General features: G+C 40.5%; 1 protein-coding gene across 1 annotated transcript in view; it reads left to right on the top strand.

The window, feature by feature from the left end:
• Positions 1-9659, top strand: part of UFL1 (UFM1 specific ligase 1) — a 153258-nt gene extending 143599 nt beyond the window's left edge. Inside the window, exons 18-19 of the mRNA XM_077487222.1 lie at positions 6244-6424; positions 9242-9659. Coding sequence (XP_077343348.1) covers positions 6244-6424; positions 9242-9460 — 400 coding nt within the window. The 3' untranslated portion in view covers positions 9461-9659. The remainder of the gene's footprint in view (positions 1-6243; positions 6425-9241) is intronic.
• Positions 9660-19856: the final 10197 nt, after the last annotated feature.

Raw genomic sequence — 19856 nt, 5'->3', positions numbered from 1 at the left:
GCGCTTGGAACAAAACGATTCAAGCTTTAGACTTGCCAATGCGGCTGTCCCCAAGGGTGTCACAAAGCCTCAGTTGGTGGTTACTAACTCGGAATCTGCTGAAAATCCTTCAGACCAGTTATCTGGAAAGTGGTAACAACAGATGCCAGCCTTTCAGGCTGGGGAGCAGTACTAGAAAAGACATCTGTCCAGGGACAGTGGTCAAGAGCTGAAAGAACCTTGCCCATCAATATCCTAGAGATTCGGTGCAGTGTGTCTGGCTCTAAAGGCCTGGACTTTCAGGTTACAGGATTGCCCTGTCAGGATCCAATCTGACAGTGCCACAGCTGTGGCCTATATCTATCACCAAGGGGGCACCAAGAGTCTCTCAGCACAGAGAGAGGTGATCCATATTCTAACTTAGACAGAAGGGAAAGTTCCATGCCTATCGGCAGTATTCATTCCAGCGTAGGGAATTGGCAGGCAGACTACTTGAGTCACCAGCCTTAATTCTCAGGGGAATGGTCTCTTCACCCTGACATTTTTTGGGCTGTTTCTCAAAGATGGGGGACTCCGGATGTAGATCTTTTATCGTCCAGCTTCAACATAAAGTTAGTCAACTTTGTGGCCAGAACAAGGGATCCACTTGCATGCGGAACGGATGCATTGGTGACCCCGTGGGATCAGTTCTCACTGATCTATGCATTTCCCCCTATTCAGTTGCTGCCACAACTTCTTTGCAGGATCAAGCTGGAAAGAAAGCCCGTAATTCTGGTGGCACCAGCATGGCCCAGAAGGTCATGGTATGCAGAAATCGTAAAGATGGCAGTGGAGAGCCCATGGTCCCTCCCACTACAGCCAGATCTGCTCTCACAGGGACCGATATTCCATCCTACTTTACGGTCCCTAAATTTAATGGCTTGGCTATTGAAACCCACATTCTGAAGAAACGTGGGCTTTCCGATTCAGTTATCTCTATCCTGATTAATGCAAGGAAGCCAGCTTCCAGAACTATATAGGGTCTGGAGGGCTTATGTTTATGACAGAGTGGTTATACGCCCTCGTCCAGACTTTTTGCCAAAAGTGGTTTCAAGTTTTCACCTGAACCATGCCATAGTTTTTTACAAAACCATGTTCCAGGGAAGAAAAGTCACTACGATGTGGTGAGAGCAATGAAAATCTATTTCAAGGCAACTGCTCAGATTCGTAAGACTGATGTCTTAATTATTCTGCCAGAGGGTCCTAAGAAAGGACAGGCAGCATTGAAATCCACTATCTCTAAGTGGATTTGGCAATTTATCATTCAGACTTATAATTTAAGGGGTAAGATTCCCCCTTCAAGTTAAGGCGCACTCTACCAGGGCGGCTAGTGCTTCTTGGGCAGTGCGTCATCAGGCCTCCATGGCTCAGATATGTAAGGCTGCAACTTGGTCTTGAGCGCATACATTCACAAAATGTTATCAGGTGGATGTAAGAAGGAATGAGGATATCGCCTTTGGCGCAGTGTGCTGCAGGCAGCAGTATAAGTCTGGGGATACCTTCCAGATTTGTCTCCCTCCCCTCAAGTAGCATTACTATGGGACATCCCACTTAAGGCTCTGTGTCCCATGATGTATGATTAAGAAAATAGGATTTTTATAACAGCTTACCTATAAAAATCCTTTTCTTGATGTACATCATGGGACACGGGTCCCTCCCCTCTTTTTTGGGGGGATTTAAGTATATTGCTTTACTATAAAAACTGATGTGCTCCTGGAAGGAGGAGAGATTATATAGGGAGTGAACTTTTGGGAGTGAACTTTTGGGATTGGGTATACCAGTGTCCAAAACTGAAGGTGGCCTATAACCCATTAAGTAATTACTTAAAGCTCTGTGTCCCATGATGTGCTCCAAGAAAAGGATTTTACAGGTAAGCTGTAATAGAAATCCTATTTTTAGTGCTTTGTTCAAGGCCTCTTAAAAAGGGTTTATAGGTAGATAATGTTAACAAGAATGCACTGTAATTTAATGTTTTAAAATGCTTTAGTCTGTGGTGTTGCAGTCCCTGTGGCTGACCTTCTAACTCAGAAATGTAAATAAATGTAAGCTTTTGCTTAGCCTAAACTCTACAATCACAGCTATGACCAGGCTACTAGAGAGTACAGACCGGCTTGAATGTTTATCTCTCGCCCTGTACATTTTCGATTTGGAACATCCATATTTTGTAAAGATAGAAGGCTCATGGACTAGCCACAGAATGTGTGTTGAGTTGTAAACATGCCAGTAGGATGAATGTTTGTCTGTCCTTATAAAGACAGCTCTATTTATGGAGTTGGTGAATGTCGGAATATTTCTTTTGTGGTCTTCATAACCAATTTAAAACCCCTCCCGCAAGCACTTGTTTATTTTGTCTCTTACAAGTTAGTAATATTTATGTACATGCATTTCAAGGACAAACTCAGATGTGTGCACAGTCCATAGAGTTTATTTTTTAGCATGTTCATGTCAGGATTCATTAGGATTGAGTGACTAAAAACTATTGTTCCATATACTGCATTAAATACAGATCAGATGTTATAAACAGAAGTATGCATGTTCAGAACCTTCAGTTCTGGTTGCACAGTTTGAGCACCAGAGCACAAAGCATTGATTGGCATGTCTGCCCATCCAAGACTTGAAAAAACATTTCTTCTGGTTTGAAATTGTAAGGAAATAGGACAAATGAATGCCATCTATTCTAAAATGGTACTGCTGTACATATTGGTAACCGGGAATGAAAAACATATGGCCAAATTCAATAAAGAATACATATTTTTAAATGCTAAAGTAGAACTATGGGCAATGTTTTTTTCATTTTTTTCATTTCATGGATAGAGTAAGGGAGGGTCATTACACCTGACAGAGAATGTCGTCCCCCATTGGGAAGCATTGCCTTCACTTCCTGTCCCATAGCCAAAACAGGAAGTAAGAGGAAATCCCTGCATATTAAGGGATTCTCTTGGGGACCTCCAGGTCACCAGAACTAGTGTCCCTACTGGAAGATTTCCACTCCGTTTTGGGGATTTTCTTTTTACTTTCACTTTCAAATGATAATTGTATACAGGACAAATAGAAAGGGAGATTCTCCCTAATGGGGGCAAAGCCATTAATAAAAACTGACAGGGGTCAGTTGTACTTTAAGTACAGAATGCATGCTACTGAAGTCAGACCAGTACAAAATGAAATTTAATTAGCGGGTGTGGGAAACCACCTATGAATTCTAAATCTCATATACATTTTAATGGTTTTGGGTAGATTCTTTTGAATGCACATCTCTGGGGAAAAAAAGTAACCCCACACACTTCTCAGCCATTCCGTACCCATGTAGCACATTTTCTTTACTTTTTTTAAAGGGTTAGTACAGCCAAAGCTGTGAATCACAGGAGTCAGTTCATTTTGCACTCCTGTGACTCGTTTTCAGCAGAGAGTAGGCTGAAGTCCTCAGTAAGCCACTGAGAGCTTGAGCCGGCCACTTCCACCCCCTTCACAGCCCAGTGAGCAAGGAGCGGGGGGGGGGGGCAGAGCAGAGAAGCAGAGAGCTGCTGACCGACAGTCAGCAGCTCTCTGCTGGGGGAGCTGTTTGAAAGCGAACGGTTGGCATTGTTCGGACCAATGCTGCATCCACCTAGGTAAGTTTTGGAAAAAAATAAATAAAACATTCTCTTTCTTTATTCGTACATCACAGGACACAGAACGAGAAACCATAATAATGATTACAGGGGTTATAGCCACCTACTAGTGGGTGGACACTGACAGATAGTCAAACAGGCAGTCCAACCCTATATAACCCCTTCTACAGGAAGGACCTCCGTTTTTTCGCCAGTGTCTGTAAGGTGGAAGGTCACTGATGTGCTCTTGGAGCAAACTTGGAGGTCTGGATGGTTCTATTTAGAATTATGGACTTCATCCGGATCCATTTGAAAAAGCCATCAGCCAAAATGAATGGTACCCGAGCCTCATTGGAAGTAGAGAAGATTCCTTGAAATTTGCCTGCAATGCAGCCTTATGGTGCTGGACCCTGCGTAATGGAACCCTGTGCAGTGTTTGTTCTGACCAAGGTGCTTTCCTGCAGGGTGCTATACAGGTCCACGATGGGTGAATATTGGACTCCTATTATGTTTAGAGTCCTGTAGTGGGAATGGTAAGTTCTGCATCTTTGCTGTTTCTCTTTTTAACCACTTCAGCCCCGGAAGATTTGGCTGCTCAATGACCAGGATGTTTTTTGCAATACGGCACTGCGTTGCTTTAACTGACAATTGCGTGGTCGTGCGAAGCTGTACCCAAACAAAATTGATGTCCTTTTTAGAGCTTTATTTTCGTGGTATTTGATAACCTCTGCGGTTTTTTATTTTTTGCGTTATAAACAAAAGAAGAGCGACAATTTTGAAAAAAACTGTATATTTTTTACTTTTTGCTCTAATAAATAATTTTTTTCCTCTGTTTAGGCTGATATGTATTCTTCTACATATTTTTGGTAAAAAAATCGCAATAAGCGTATATTGATTGCTTTGCGCAAAAGTTATAGCACCTACAAAATGAGGGATAGATTTATGGCATTCTTATTATTATTATCCTTTTTTAGTAGTAATGGCGGCGATCAGCAATTTTTATCGGGACTGCGATATTGCGGCGGACAATTTGGACACTTTTGATACATTTTTGGGACCATTGACAATTATACAGCGATCAGTGCTATAAAAGTGCACTGATTACTGTGTAAATGTCACTGGCAGGGAAGGAGTTAATACTGGGGGGGGGGGGGGGGGAATCAAGGGATAACTGTGTTCCCTCACTGTGTTCTAACTGTAGGGGGCATGGGACTGTCTAGGAGGAGAGAGAGATCAGTGTTTATACATACTATGAACACACAATCTGTCTCCTCTCCCCTGAGAGAACCGGGATCTGTGTGTTTACACACACAAATCCCAGTTCTAGCTCTGTCACGAGCGATCGCAGGTGCCTGGTGGTCATCGCATCCGCTGGGCACACGCTGTGGTTGCCTGACCCTAGAGGCCAAAGGCGAAGCGACGTAAGGTATCTGCCGCAGTAATAAAAAAAAAAGAGAGACTTCTTAGTCGTGTGGGCTGCTGTTTCTTCTCCAGCCACTAGAGGGCGCAGGCTTGCTCAGTATGGCCTATTTTATATAGGCAGGAAGTGGAAGGGTGACTATGTTAAGAAAGCCATGTGGTCGACAACTTCCACAGGGTCTCTTGAGGATTTTACCTGTAAAAACCTTTTCTTGGAGTACATCACGGAACACAGAGGCCCCCCACACACACACACATATTTTTTGGGACATTCATTGATTTGCTCCAAAACTGAGGTCCTTCTGTGTAGGAGGTGTTATATAGGGGTGGACTTCCTGTTCGACTATCTGCCAGTGTCCATCCACCAGTAGGTGGCGTATAACCCATATAGTCTTTATTATGGTTGCTCTGTGTCCTGTGATGTACTCCAAGAAAAGGATTTCACAGGTAAGTATGCTGGAAAAATCCTAATTTTAAGCATTGTATTACTCACCTAAGTAACCTGATTGTATGCCAATACAGTTTCTGGGTTAAGGTGACCAATAATCCAGCAATGTAGATATGTTGGTGCTTGTCAGTTACCAACAGTCCCATCTTGCTGTCGTCATGAGGCTTGTCTTCTGGATCCTGAAAGGACCTTGCTGTTAGACAGCCAGTAAGTGTCCGTAATATGCAGGCAGTGACACAGACAACCAAATAAGGACCCTGCCTCCTGTGAACAAAATGGTGAAGACTTGAGAGCATCGCCTTATGGCGGAATTGGTACGAAAAGGTTTTAGATTTTTTTTTATTTTATTTTTTCAGTGCCAGCAATTTGTTGGAGGGCGGGGAACCTTGAGTTCAGCTTTAAATTTACATCTTTTTAAGCTCCTATTGTGTAAATATTTTTTTTTAAATTATATGTATAAAACCTTTATTTTACTAATGATATTTTTTTTACAGGGTGCACCCTTATTATTGGGTCCGCAGAATGTTCTGGGTTTTCTAAAGCAAGAGTAAAGCAGTCGTTTTTTTCTCTTTGTAACTCTCACTATAATTAAAACTCCATACAGAGACGGGGAATAAAGAAGTCTCTCCTCAGATATGTCCCGATGCTGTTAGTGAACCCATTCACATACTGCTTTTGTACGGTTGTTGAAACAGTCATTATTGAAAAAGCATTGCTTTTATCTTTTCAGAGCATTAAGTGACTAATAGTTTTTTTTTTTTTTTTTTTTAGGCAAGTTTTGTTCCAGCACAGGCTCGCTCTTATCGAGCAGCTCAAAGTCACGGAAGACGCAGCCCTAGTCCTGCATCTGACATCTGTCTTGCTGTTCCAATTCACAACACATTGTATGCTTCACGCACCAGGAAGATGTGTCCCACAGATTATTGCTTTTCTGAAATCCAAGATCCCTGAGGTATTGTCATGAACAAGTTGTAGTATATGTACTGCATAGCACAACTGTGAGTCATGAGAACCAGCATATAGATATGTTGTGTGAGTGACAGTGATGCAAAACATAAATAAATGTCATGAGAGATCATTTTTACAAATCTTTTCCTATTCCATTTTAGGTTACACCTACAAATAGTTATCCTACATTTAAAGGACCAGTACACCTGAAATATATTACCTTTTAGGTTTCCCATTACCTGAAGAAAATTTGATATCAGTGCGTTTATTGCTGAAAGTACTTATAGATAATAGGCATTGTCTGATATCTGCAGTTTCATTTACTCCCAGGATGAATTTCTAATTTCATTTTGTAAGGGAAAAAGGTTATCAGCTGGATTTGAAATGAGTGGTCTGTGTCTGTAGTTTATCTAAAGCAAGCCATTAAGCATTAAAGCGGGAGTTCCGCCGTTTTTTTTTTTTTTAAAGCCAGCAGCTACAAATACTGGAGCTGCTGACTTTTAAAATAGTGACACTTACCTCGATCGTCTCTCGGGTGCTGCCGCCGCCATCTTGGGTATGGGAATCAGGAAGTGGAGCCTTTCGGCTTCATTTCCCGGTTCCCTACTGCGCATGCGCGAGTCGCGCTGCGCAATGAGGATGGTCCCCGCTGTCTCTGGGATCCGTGTGTTTCCCAGCAGGCAGCGGGGGACTTTCGGAAAGGGGCGTAGATTCTGCGGAAAGGGGCGTACCTTCTGCAGAATCTACGCCGGAAGTGGGTGCAGATACCTGTACTGTACAGGTATCTGCACCCCCCCTCCCCCTTGAAAGGTGCCAATTGTGGTGCAGGAGGGGGGGAGGATTCCAATGAGCGGAAGGTTAGGGTGGACCTCCGCTTTAAGTGACAAATAGTTTTTCAACAGATTTGAAAAACGGAACAAAGAAAGCAACAGATTTTCCTAACTGCTTTCTTTCCCAGCTGCAGATACTCACCTTCACTTTATTCCCCCACTGCTTTAGCTGTTGGGGAGAAAAGAGAAATACCTAGTACTTTCCGGTGAAGAGAGCATGCCATTCGGGCACCCAGCACTTTCACAGGGGGCAGGTAGAGAGACTTCAGCCCCAAGTAAACTCTGCAGCGGGGGAGTAAAAGGAAGGCAGAAATTGCAGACCTTTCCTGAAAACCAAATAAGTCTGGCTGTCATGCTGATACTTTAGCTTCAGTTCATTCTGATCCACTGTCCTAGAACAAGTATGAAAAAAGAGCAACTGGCATTCTGAAATTCAGATTTTTCAAGACTGGTGACTGCCATCTTTTAAAATGAGACCACCAGTGACGGTCCACATATTTCTATTATCACAGATAAACTTTAGGGTGCAGTGATCAGAAGAGCACATATCAGTGGTTTATATGCTTGTACACACTCTATGGTGGAGCGAGCTATAAAAGTGAATGTGATGTTCAAAAAGTTGAAAAAAAATCCTTTTAAAGTGTTACAACAGTAAAATCAGTGTGTATATGCAGTAAAGCATGCTTGTTATACTCGCCGTGGAACCTAAGGGGTTAAACCTCTGCATTGTGTAAAAAAGGGTGTTTTGAACCGGTCTCCTGATCTGCACCTTCTTCCAGTGTCTCCAACTCCTCCTCCTCTGAATATTATAAATGGAAGGAGTCCAGCTGCACATCAGTTTGGTGTGTATTGCTAGAGTTTTTTTTGTTCTTGAGAGAGTGCATGTGATCAGCACAGGGTCAATAAGCATTGTCCAGACAGAGTATCGGGAGTCCTGAAGTTTTATAGGACAGTGAGAGTAGAATAAAAACTCTACAAGCTTTATCACACACTGATAGAAGTCATAAGACTGCTATATACTGCTGATGAGAAAAGGTATTTAGCAGTTAATATTTACTACAATAATTGCATTTCCATGTTCTGTGTACTGTCTAAACCAAGATATAATGAATGCAGGTTCCTGGGTTTAGTAACACTTTTTAAGGGTTAAACTGTCTAAGCAAAAAAATGTATATTTTTAAATGGGGGGTTGCTACATTCACTCCACTTTTTAATTCCTTTGGGGGGGGGGGGGGGTGTTGCTGTGATAGTCCAGACAGGTTAGACTGTAAATATGTGACTAGTAGGTCACAGAAGGAAGGTAACACTGGGCTTCATTTACTAAAACTGGAGAGTGCAAAATCTGGTGCAGCTGTGCATGGTAGCCAATCAGCTGCTAACTTTAGTTTGTTCAATTAAGCTTTAGATCCAGATTTTATACTCTGCAATTTTAGTAAATCAACCCCACAGTTTTGTGCTTTCTCAACATTTCAGGCAGAGTGACACTGGATTTTTGGTAAGATCAACAAGCATATTCCTTACTGGCTAAATCCGCTATTAGCTTGAAAAAACAAACGCAGCGAACAATCACAGAACTGATAATCTGCAATGGGTTACATTTTTGTTCTTGGGTTTAGTTATCCTTTAAATTGAGTTAAAATGATTCTGTTTTAAATATTTCTTTAATCACCAGGATGTTAATTTTTTTTCCCCCTCAATTTGAATATATCTGATATTGTTAATATAGTGGATGCGACCTAACACAACCTAATTGTAACAATGACAAGCCTCCATCCCTGATATGTATACAACAAAAGGAAGAAACTAATGTGATTTTATATGAGGCAAGTCACTGAATTCATACCTTATTCAATTCATTTATAAAATTATTTATTAATAAATCATTTTATAAATGAATTGAATAAGGTATGAATTCAGTGACTTGCCTCATATAAAGTCCCATTTCTTTCTTCCTTTTATCTGATATTGTTGTTTTTTTTTTTTTATTCCAGGATCAGCATAGCCTTTTGGTTAACTACCAAAGCCTTGTGGTAAAACAGCTTATAGGTCAGACAAAGCAAAAGGATGATGAAGATGTTGACACGTTGGGAGACCATGCAGAAGTGCCTGAAAAAGCATCAGAAGACGTTAGAAAGGAACTTCAGGAACTGTCCACCAAAATCAAAGATCTCGCTCTGCGTTCCAGAAAGTCCTCTGCATCTGAAGAGTAACAGAAAATTGGTTCATTTTTCCATCTCGCAACATACAAATAACGTCAAAATGGGAAAACCATATTAAAAATGCACAGTTTCACAAGAAGATGAGAATATGTATTTCCTAATTTAAATAAGGCTTATTTTGCCATTATTTTGTGATGAATTGTCTAAGAATAAGATTATATTGTTCTAATAAAAGTATCTTTTAATAATGGTCTATGTACAGAACCCCTTTTACATTTGTTTCTAGCTGTATCAGTCTTTTTGTCATTACAAAGTGACACCTGATCACTACAGTTCATTTTTTTGTTTGCGGACCCATGCACACAGGGCATTTATTTAACTCTCCTAGAAGCCAGCAGCGTTTTTGCAGAAAAAATTCCTGAGTGGTTAAAGCTTTTACAAGCTTAAGGAAGCTTTTAAAGCCATCAAGATCCTGGGAATTAATTTCATTAATTTATTCTGGCCATTAAAATGAATTAATGCTCAATAGCTAAATGGGCCTAGTGTTTAGGTGCGTTTAGCAGCTTTTAGTAGTGTCAAGCGTTTTTTATGCCCAAACTCCTTGATTTGCTGGCAGTGTTTTTTTTTTTTTTTTGTTTTTTTTTTTCCTGCCTCTAAAGGCTGCCAAAAGCCTGTGTGTGCATGGACAATTAGGCTAACATGCAGGGGGAAAAAAACACCAGATGACCCTAGGAGCACCTGTAAAAATGTCCAGTGTGCATGAGGCCTTAAAAAAGGATTTGGTGTGCATTTTTCTCCTTAACTGATTTTGGGCAGCATGATCTGCCAGCAATCTACAGAACTAACTGCCCATTTTTGTGTTATCAGACATTATTATTATTATTATTATTATTATACAGGATTTATATAGCGCCAACAGTTTACGCAGCTCTTTACAATATAAAAGGAGACAATACAGTTACAATAAAATACAAGAGGATTAAGAAGGCCCTGCTCAGAAGAGCTTACAATCTAATACATTATTGGAGAGAGTTCCCTTTACTTCTTACCATGGTGACACCCTTTTATTAGGGCAGTGTAAATATGACCAGAAATTAAATCTTACCAACAGGGACATGGAACAAAGAAAAAAAAAACTGTCAGAGGCTCTATCACTTTCCAAAACTTTAAGCACTGTTACAAAAGGTGACTCCAGTTTTGCGTTAAGGAGAAAAAAACAAATTGAAAGCATAGGGTGACATGAAAGACCAAAGAGCCCTCATCTTCAAAACCTTAAGGCTCCATGCACACTAGCATTTTTTTAAGCTTCTAGAAGCTGTTATTAGCATTTTTCTTTTTCTGCTCTTAGAAGCCAATTAGTGTTATCCTATGTGTCCATGCACACTACTTTAGGCTATTAGCGTATTTGAGCTTCCGCTTCTAGGAGCAGAAAAACATTTTTTGTAGTTTCTTGGAGCATTTTTCCAGCATAAAAATATGCTGAATGCACCGAACTGCTTCTAAACTCCACTTAAATGCTACTAACAGCTTTTTTTTTTAGCTTTTTATTTTTTTTTCTTCTTCATGTACTGCAAAAAACTAATTTACACATGTACTAACTGCTCCTAAAAGCTTCTAAAATGCTACTAGAAGCTGGCACAAAAATGCTATAATCAGCATTTTTCATCCAGTGTTTTTCTGAGCTGTTTTTAGCTTATAGTGTGCATGGAGCCTAATGCCCCATACACACTATCAAATTTTCTGCAGATTTTTTTTTTTCCTTCAGGTTTACCAAAACCATGTGGTTCAAGGGCCTGCCTGATTGCATACAAATCGAAACGCCTAAGTTTTGACCTCATATTATATGATTTTGATAAATCCTGCAGGAAAAACAGCAGAAAAAACTGATAGTGTGTATGGGGCTTTATTCATTTCATAAGCAAACCTAACTAATTAGTACAGATTTCATGCAGCTAGCATAATAATTGTGCATTCATTTTGATTCTCTAACATTGCCAGAGAGAAAGAAAGAGAGTTGCTGTAACAAAATCTTCCCAAACATTTTTGGACTGCTGAACATGGGGATGATTGGAATACAGATAAAATACATTACAAAGTTTACACCTCTATTTTGGATTTGTATTGATTCAATATGTTTTCTGAGCAGTGATACTCCCCTGTCATATGTTGTTACCCAACAGCCATTGCTCTGGAACACAAGTTGCCGGTTTTGTCTTTGTTCTCTGACTCCCAAATATATGGTTTGCAATATAAATTATTACAGCTGTTTATTCCGAGACCCCATATAGGCTTTCATAGCTAGATCTAAACAGGCATTGTTTTTTTTTCAAAATCTTGTGTAGTTATCATTTTGTTTGCATCATTAAAGTATTCGTTTTAATGAAAGCAGCTACACAAAGAGGTAAAAAATTTAAAGAATACTCTAGTCAAAACAGAAAATAAAGATTTGGCTAGCATAAAGGTAGCACAACCAACCTATGTTTACTTCAGTTTTCATTAAGACATTGCTGTAGTGCATCAATACACTTCAGTTTTTTGTCAGCAATCTGAAAGTCTTAGAAAATGCCTTTTTCTCATACCAGAACTCTCTGTCTTTCTTATATGGTAAGAAAAAAAAATCCTGTGAAGAAGTATCTCTCAGACTCCTATAAGATTCAGACCTTACATGAAAATTTGAATGTGGTTGGTAATGCACAGAGAAAGGAAATTACACCACACAGATTCTGCAAGTTTAATCCTAATTTTAAATGAGCTCTATACATTCCAGGTGCATCAAAACAATAGCTGTTTAGTGTCTTACAACTTGTTTTATTTCTGAAGCAGCTAACGCCTGAATAGAAAATGCCTGTTCAATGCCAGCATGCTCTTTGTGTGGAAGTAATGGTCTCTCTGCAGAGGTCTAACACACCCCCTTCTGAGTTGAAGCCAAAGCTCTCCTACCAGCAGGGAGCTTGATCTTTGCTTATTGCAGAGCTGTAGGTTTTAGCAGGTAGTGTGTAGCCCCTCTGCCAAGAGACCACTACTTTAGAAAAAAAAATACACTGTAAGATATTGAACACCTGATTTAAAGGGTTAGATTATATCTGTTTGGAGATAAAACAAGCTATGCAGTTCTGACTAAACTTGAAAAATGCCCTTGCTGTTGGTGTATGCCATTCACGTACCTCCTGAAGCCTGACTGGAATACTCGCAGAAATGAGCTAGAACATTATGTGAGGCCTAGTTGGTACTGCTCGCCTCCTCCATCAGAGGAGTGAGCTCTCAAACTCAGAACTACTGTATCAGAGGAAAGAATCAGCTCTCTCCTATTGTGGAGATGAACAGAAACTATTCATCTTCCTCTTCCCTACCAGAACCTGTATTCATATACCTTTTCTGTTGAGTCATTTATCTTCCCCCACCCCTGCTGACATTCTTGTTCTCCTGTCATTACACAGGAATGAGCATTAAGAGCACATTTCTTTGGGAGCAGCATGGTTGGCCAGTAGTGGGTGGAGGAGGGCATTAGCTCAGGATCAGGACCACCTGGAAAGGCAGGTGAAAGTTCTACATACAATTTTCCCCAGAGGGGACAGGAGTAACCAAGAAATGGTTTGGTGGGAGTACTTCTTTAGTTATTTATCCTCCTGAACCAGTTAGATGGTCTGTGGAATTTGGTGTTCGTGGATTACAGAATATAGAGATTTGGGTTAAACTGGGTGAAAGTTCTGATAATAAAACAATGCAGTACTGTACTTGATTGCATGGTACATTAGTTTACTGATTGCTTTCACCTGCTGCCTTGAATTGTCCTTTAATCATTTAACAGAAAGTAATCCCTGTTCTTTTCTTCTTCACCATAGACCTGAATAAGGAAGAAGATTACTAAAATATCTTTTTCTTTTTTTCTTTTTTTTTTTTTTAATAGTAAATCCATCCAATATTATTCTTAAAAGACTAGGCAGCATGAAGAATTTCATTCTAACCTGCTTCTGGCTCTGGTGCTTAGTGGAAAACTGTGTTGGTCTGCAATTTTCTCTCCCTCCTCACTGAATGGCATTGTAGCAGGCACACTTCCTGTCTGCAGGCACCTAGTCCCTCACAAGACCCCCACCGTCTTTGACTATTTTTGACGTTCCCTCAGGGCTTAAGAGGATGTCGATCACAGCTACTGTGTTTTATGTGGAGCACACAACTTCTATAGAGACCAGTTTTATCTGGGTGAGAAAGAGTTACTGCAGACCCTGCTCCCTCCACACTGAATCCTACCTAGTACTTAGGAACTGCAGCTAAGACTTCATGTACACTGCTGCTGGTAAACGGAAGTTTTAGGAGCAGTTGGGCATTTTTTTCAGCTGCCCATGAACTCTCCTCTGTTATCCTATCAGTTCATGTACACAGGGTCGTTTATAGTCATTTCTATTTAGCTGAGTTTAGAAGCATTTTTTGGAAAGTAATAAAATGCGTTCAGGACGGATGTTCATAGGCTTTTGAAATGCTAAGTGGCAGTCGTTTAGCCACTTTTTATTTACAGACGTTCATTTTTTACTATTTGGAAAAAAACGCTTCTAAATGTAAACACAGCAAAACGGACATCTTTAAACGTCATTTACTATCTGTCAAGTTAAATTGATTAGGGGAGGTTGTAAAACGTCCCGTGTACATTAAGCCTAAAGCTGTATGTTGTGTTACTCTCCATGTGTGAATTTAGCATTGAATCTTTTTATATAGGACAGACTTACCGTGTTCCTTTTTGTAATGGGTAATGTGCACCATATTAAACAGTACAACAATTCATTCATTCATTCATTCAACAATTGGTATTGCGCTACTCAACACTGACTAATGCAAAAAAAAAGTCCCATAAATTATGTAATCCAAGTGATAAGTCAATAAATAGTCTCAAAGATATCCATCCCATGAAACTTTTTTCAAATCCATGCTCCACCTCGAATGAAAGTGCTCCACCACCAGAAGAAATGGCCACTCACCTGAAATATAGGACCTAAAAGAGTTATAATTGCACATAGATCACTCAATCCATTGGATTCTCCCAAGATAATCTTAGGACCAGGCTGTAAGGTGGCAGGGTCCTTTGAATTTCTCCTTTATGGTGACAGCAGGTTCCCCTGAATTCCACACAAAGAGGAAGCCACATTTATAAATGTAATCACCAGTATTGATGTAAATACACTTCCAGTTTTGGGCCCCTAACCAGAAGTGACGTAATTTGGCGAGTTACACTAGAAAGTGTGTGTTCCATCAATGCTGGTGATTCGGTTTCTAAATGTGAGTCAGTTTTTTTACTGCTGTATGGATTCGTTTTTATTAAACATTTTACATGATTGGAGGCTTCCTCTCATTTCCCTTAGAGCCGGTTCACACAACGGGCGATGCGAGGCGACACGACTCGCCTCGCTCTCGCAAGTCGCCCCCGTTCTGTACAATGGAACCGTTCTGAGAGTCGCTCTGACTCAGAAAAAAGGTTCCTGTACTACTTTTGGGCGACCTCGGGGCGACTTGCATTGACTTCTATACAGAAGTCATCTGCAAGTTGCCGCTGAGGTGGCGGCAGGTCGCGGCGAGGCAAGTCGGAGTCGCCTCGCCTCGCCTGCAGTGTGAACCGGCCCTTAGGTGAGTCTATGTAGCAAACAAGTTGGTGAGTCAGCTGCCATGGATTTAAAGGGAACCTGCTGTTGCTATATAGGAGGATTTAAAGGGAACTTGCCGTCCCCATATAGGAGGATTTAAAGGGAGTCTGCCACCTTACAGTCCGGTGCTAAGATTAACTTGGTGGAATCATATGGATGGAGTGACCTATGTCAAATTGTAACGCTTTTAAAACCTGTATTTCAGGTAAGCGGACTTTTCTTCTGGTGGCGTAGCACTTTCATTTGAGCTGAAGGATGGATTTAAAATAAGTTTCACAGGGTGGATGGATATCTTTTATCTTTGAGACTATTTATTGAATTATCATTTGGATTGTATAGTTTATTGGATTTAATATTGCAATGATTTTGGTATTTGTTTTGACATTTATTATTGCACAATTTTGTTTTGCATTATTTAGTCAATATTAAGTAGCGCAACGCCATTTTTTGTACTTATAATTTGGTTCTGATGTGGGAACATGTAGGTTTTTTTCAGCAACTCTTATTTATTTACAGTTATTCATTGTTTTTGTATCCACTGATTAGTAGCGCACAGAGAATTTATTTAAATATTATATACATGTGCAGAAGTAGTAAGGAGTATACAAGGGATGCTTAAGCCTAGTACACACAGGCCAAATGTCACCTGACATTCCGTCTGTGTGTACTGCAGTCGGTCTGACAGAAGCCAGCCATTCGGCCGGCTTCTATCGAAGGGACATGAGTGAAAAAGGTCTGCCGATCAGCATTCGAAGATAATGGCTGAGAACATTGACCGTAATGTTCTGGCAAGGTGGGCAGAACACAATAGAACTTTGGGGGATATCTCTGTACTAACATTGCATAGTTAAGCGTTCCTCCTGAGCTGTTAGTTTTTTTTTTTTTGTTCAGCCCTACTGGGTTGAATGGAAAAAAAAACTACTAGCGTGTACTAGCTTTTAGAATAGTGTCTGTGCAGTGTGACCTGAGAAGAAATAAACACTTTTCTTGTACTGTTCACATTTGGGTAAAACTGTGTACATTAGTTTAGATAAGTATCATGTTTGCTGATATTCAATTGTTGAGTGGGTCTTACTGCAGTGATAGTCTGGCCCCATCTGACTCCTCCTAAAGGAGTAGAGCACAATGACAAGACCAAGGATGGCTTTGTTTCTATTTTAAGGCCGGAAACGTAAAGTAAATGTCAAGACAAATGGAAAAAGCTGCACTGCAGATAGATGAGGAGAGTACAAAGCTATAGATTGCTGCAGACTTAGGTTTTGGTTTAAGAGTTGATTTGGCATTGTAGTTCTAGACCAAGGGTCTCCAAACAAATTTTCCTGGGATCAGTGGGAATAAACATCACCACATTTGGTATTGGTGGAGGAATAATGCCCTGTTGTTGAAAACCAACCCTAGAAATTCATAGGTTAAATCAACGCTTGAAGGTGATAGGAAAAACACAAAATTGTGGTAATATAACTTGACCTCTGAGAAAAAGAATACTTACACTGAAGTAACAACATTTTATCAGTAGGGGAGTATGAGTCCTTTGGGCCCTCCACATTGGATTCCCTCCTTTGTCTAGTTATTGTTCCATTAGAAGGGGGGCTGCATATGGCCTTTAGGGTGCCCAAGTCCTCAGGATGATAAATACAGTTAGTGATGATCCATGTGGGCAGAAACACCATCAGTGTCAGGATAAAGAGTAGGCACGAGGCTTTTCCAAAAGTCTATTGTGAGAGAAGTGAGGTCATCTTTTTCAAGGATTTGCATCACCTGTTTGACCTCCTTTATCTGTGTCTTGCTTCGGGGTCCTTTGTGGTACTTCCTTTATCCTTTCGTCATGGATCCAGGCTCCGGATTATTCTGTGAGGACAGCGGTTCTGGTCACTGTGACTACACAAGTGGGCAGGCTAAAAGGGTAATCTTGCTTCTTGGGCCGATTCAGCTGGCGAATTATGACCACATCTCGGGGTTGGAACTCGTGTGTTGGTTCCTGTGAGGGTAATGGAAAAGAATACTTTACCGTAGATGCCATTCAACTTCATAATCAAGTTTCTACAATATTCTCCCTGTATCAAATTCAGACCTCCCTGCTCTATTACCATGTTTTTTTTTTAATCCAGGGCGTGGGAAAAGATTGACCCAGCGGGATCTCAAAAGGGTAAAAATGATTGGTCTTGGAAGGGGTCATTCTTATTTCAGCTAAAACTGCAGGCAGCACAGTTTTCCAATTGGCAAATGTGCCACCCGCAGCTTTCCTTATTTTATCTTTAATTGTTCGGTTCATTCTTTCCACTATACCTGAACTCTGTGGGTGATATGGAATTTCCACTCTATTTGCAAAGTCTTGTGTTAACACTTCAGCTGTAGCTTTCTATCCTTTATGTCCTATGCCATGGTACTGTGAGATGAATAAAGGTGCACTTGCTTTTGGTATGCCTGGTTTCCCCTCTTTGGCAATGAGTCCTGTCTCAAGACTCACTGTCAGACCCTGTTTATGCCAATAGGCCAGATTTTCTGGTGAAGCCATAGTTTATATGTCCTGCAAAACCTGTTCTCAGGGCAAAGTTGGGGGTGTAAGGGGGGGGCATTTGAATAAAAGCTGGGACTGTCAAAGCAGCTTGTTTAGCAGCAGCATCGGCCAGTGCATTTCCCTTTCAAATGTCAACAGTACTGTGTGTGTGTGTTTCTGTAGGGTGACCTAATTTAAATGATGTAGCCATTTCTACAGCCATGGCACAAAATGCCAAAGCCCTCAGACATACTGGCATGCCTTGTACCGGAACTGGGACTACTCTAAAAAATAAAAAAGGCTACAAGTCTCAGCTTTCCTCCATGCGCTTGTGCAAGGACCCCAGCCATGGTTTTACAGTTGTCTTTTGCAAACAAATTAAACATTTTACAATATTCAAGTGATCCCAGACCAGGAGCCATTACCATGGAAGTTTTAACATACACAAAAACATTAACCATTTAATTTCACAAGATAAGGACTGTTCGATAGAGCAGCTTGTCTCAGCAAGTTATCATAGTAGGAGCAATCAGATATCCATTGGTGGCAGTAACCAATCGTACCTAAGAAGGTTAACAATCCCTTCTTGGTATGTGCACGGGTCAAACCCATGGAGCCGCAGCTCACTTGTGACTGATTCTCTTTTCACCATGGTACAGAGTAAAATCAAGGCACTCAACAATTTCCTGACACCATTGCAACTTTTCATTAGACACTTTGTGACCTGTCTGTGCTAAATGTTATAACAGTAAAACAGAGTCTTGCTGACAGGCTTCCTGGGAGGGACCAAACAACAGTAGGTCATTGAAGAGGGACGGAACCACGGCTAGGTGCCCAAGGCTGTAAGGTGGCCTGGAGAGCTATTGAGTAGACTGCAGGTGAGTCTATATAGCCATAACGAGCGATTCCAGGATATCTGGCACCCTCTATAGGAAAAACGGTAGTTGTAGTAGTGTCTCATCGTCAACAGGGACGGAGAAAAAAAATCAATAACTGAAAAACGCACTGGGGATGGGTAGAGGACCTGGGGGAAAAAATAACAGAAGAACAGGGGAAAAGGATATTAAATCTGAGTTCCCAAGTGTCAGTTTCTCCCTCACAGAAAATGTTGCAACTATTCTTGTTACACAGAGCTTACTATACCCCAAAGAAACTTTTTCGGTATGGCTATAGACACGATGACAATTGTCTAAGGTGTCAAGGAACAGGTGACTTGATCCACATGATGTGGATATGTCCAAAATTATTTAGGTATTGGACAGAGATACTTGAGAACATTAATCGTACCTTTGGGCTCAAACTGACCCTGAACGTACTATATGTTTGTTGGGGAAGATAGAGGACAACAGTGTGTCAGTAAATAGTAAAGCCGCAGCAATTAGATGCCTATTCCAAGCACGAAAGATAATAGCCCAATCAATGAGACCTCTGACTTTAGAAGAATTGAATGAAGTGATAGACGCTACAGTATGGAGGGAAAAGGTGACATTTATTAGACGGAGGAACCTGGATAAATTCTTAAAAATCTGGAAGCCCTGTTTAGATAAAATGGGATGTCCTCCTTAAAAGAGATACTGGGGGGGAAGATCGTACCCAAAGACTAGGTGGATACGATTAGGGAATCATAGGGGGGAGCGGAGAGGGGGACCGGAAGTGGTAAATGAGAGAGAAATAAGTTAGGAATAAGAATATATAATACACTGGTAGTAAATAGATATGGTGTATCGTTGTGATGCTCGGAACCTTATTACAAGGGAGATTCTGGGGGATATGGGGGGAGGGAGGGATCATAAAAAGGTTAGTGGGGTTAAAAAAAAAAAGGCTAGAGAAGTACAGAGGAGAGGGAGTTGAGGCACTGGTAGTAGCTGAGTGAACCTTTTAACGTTTTTTCTTGGTCCCCACTTTTTGTTTTCTTTTTTTATTTATTATTTCTGTTGTTTTTTTTTTTTTTCTGTTTTCCTTTCTTTAAGGAAATAAGTACGTATGATGCAGAACAATGTAATGATGGTTATTTAAGAAAATTTATACACGACAATGTAATTAGATAACACTATGTATATGGCTTGAGGTGCTTCTTAAATGTTTGTATGGACTTTTGTAAAAAAAAAAAAAAAAAGACACCAGATGGATGAAAACTCAAATACAAAAAAAACACACTGCCGAGGCAGGTATGAAGGTAATGAGAGATGGCACATCAGGTACAAAAGGGCAATTGGAATCACAGGGTTATTTATGACTAAGAGATCCCGCACAAACCTGTATGATCCATCACTCTTTGACTGGGTTTATGGGAATGTTATAAGGTGATATGATGGGTCTT

The sequence above is a fragment of the Lithobates pipiens genome, unplaced genomic scaffold (assembly GCF_037356315.1).
Source record: "Lithobates pipiens isolate NorthernLeopardFrog02 unplaced genomic scaffold, aLitPip1_a1.2 Scaffold_18, whole genome shotgun sequence".
NCBI lineage: Eukaryota > Metazoa > Chordata > Amphibia > Anura > Ranidae > Lithobates > Lithobates pipiens.
This window is presented reverse-complemented; position numbering and strand designations above follow the sequence as displayed.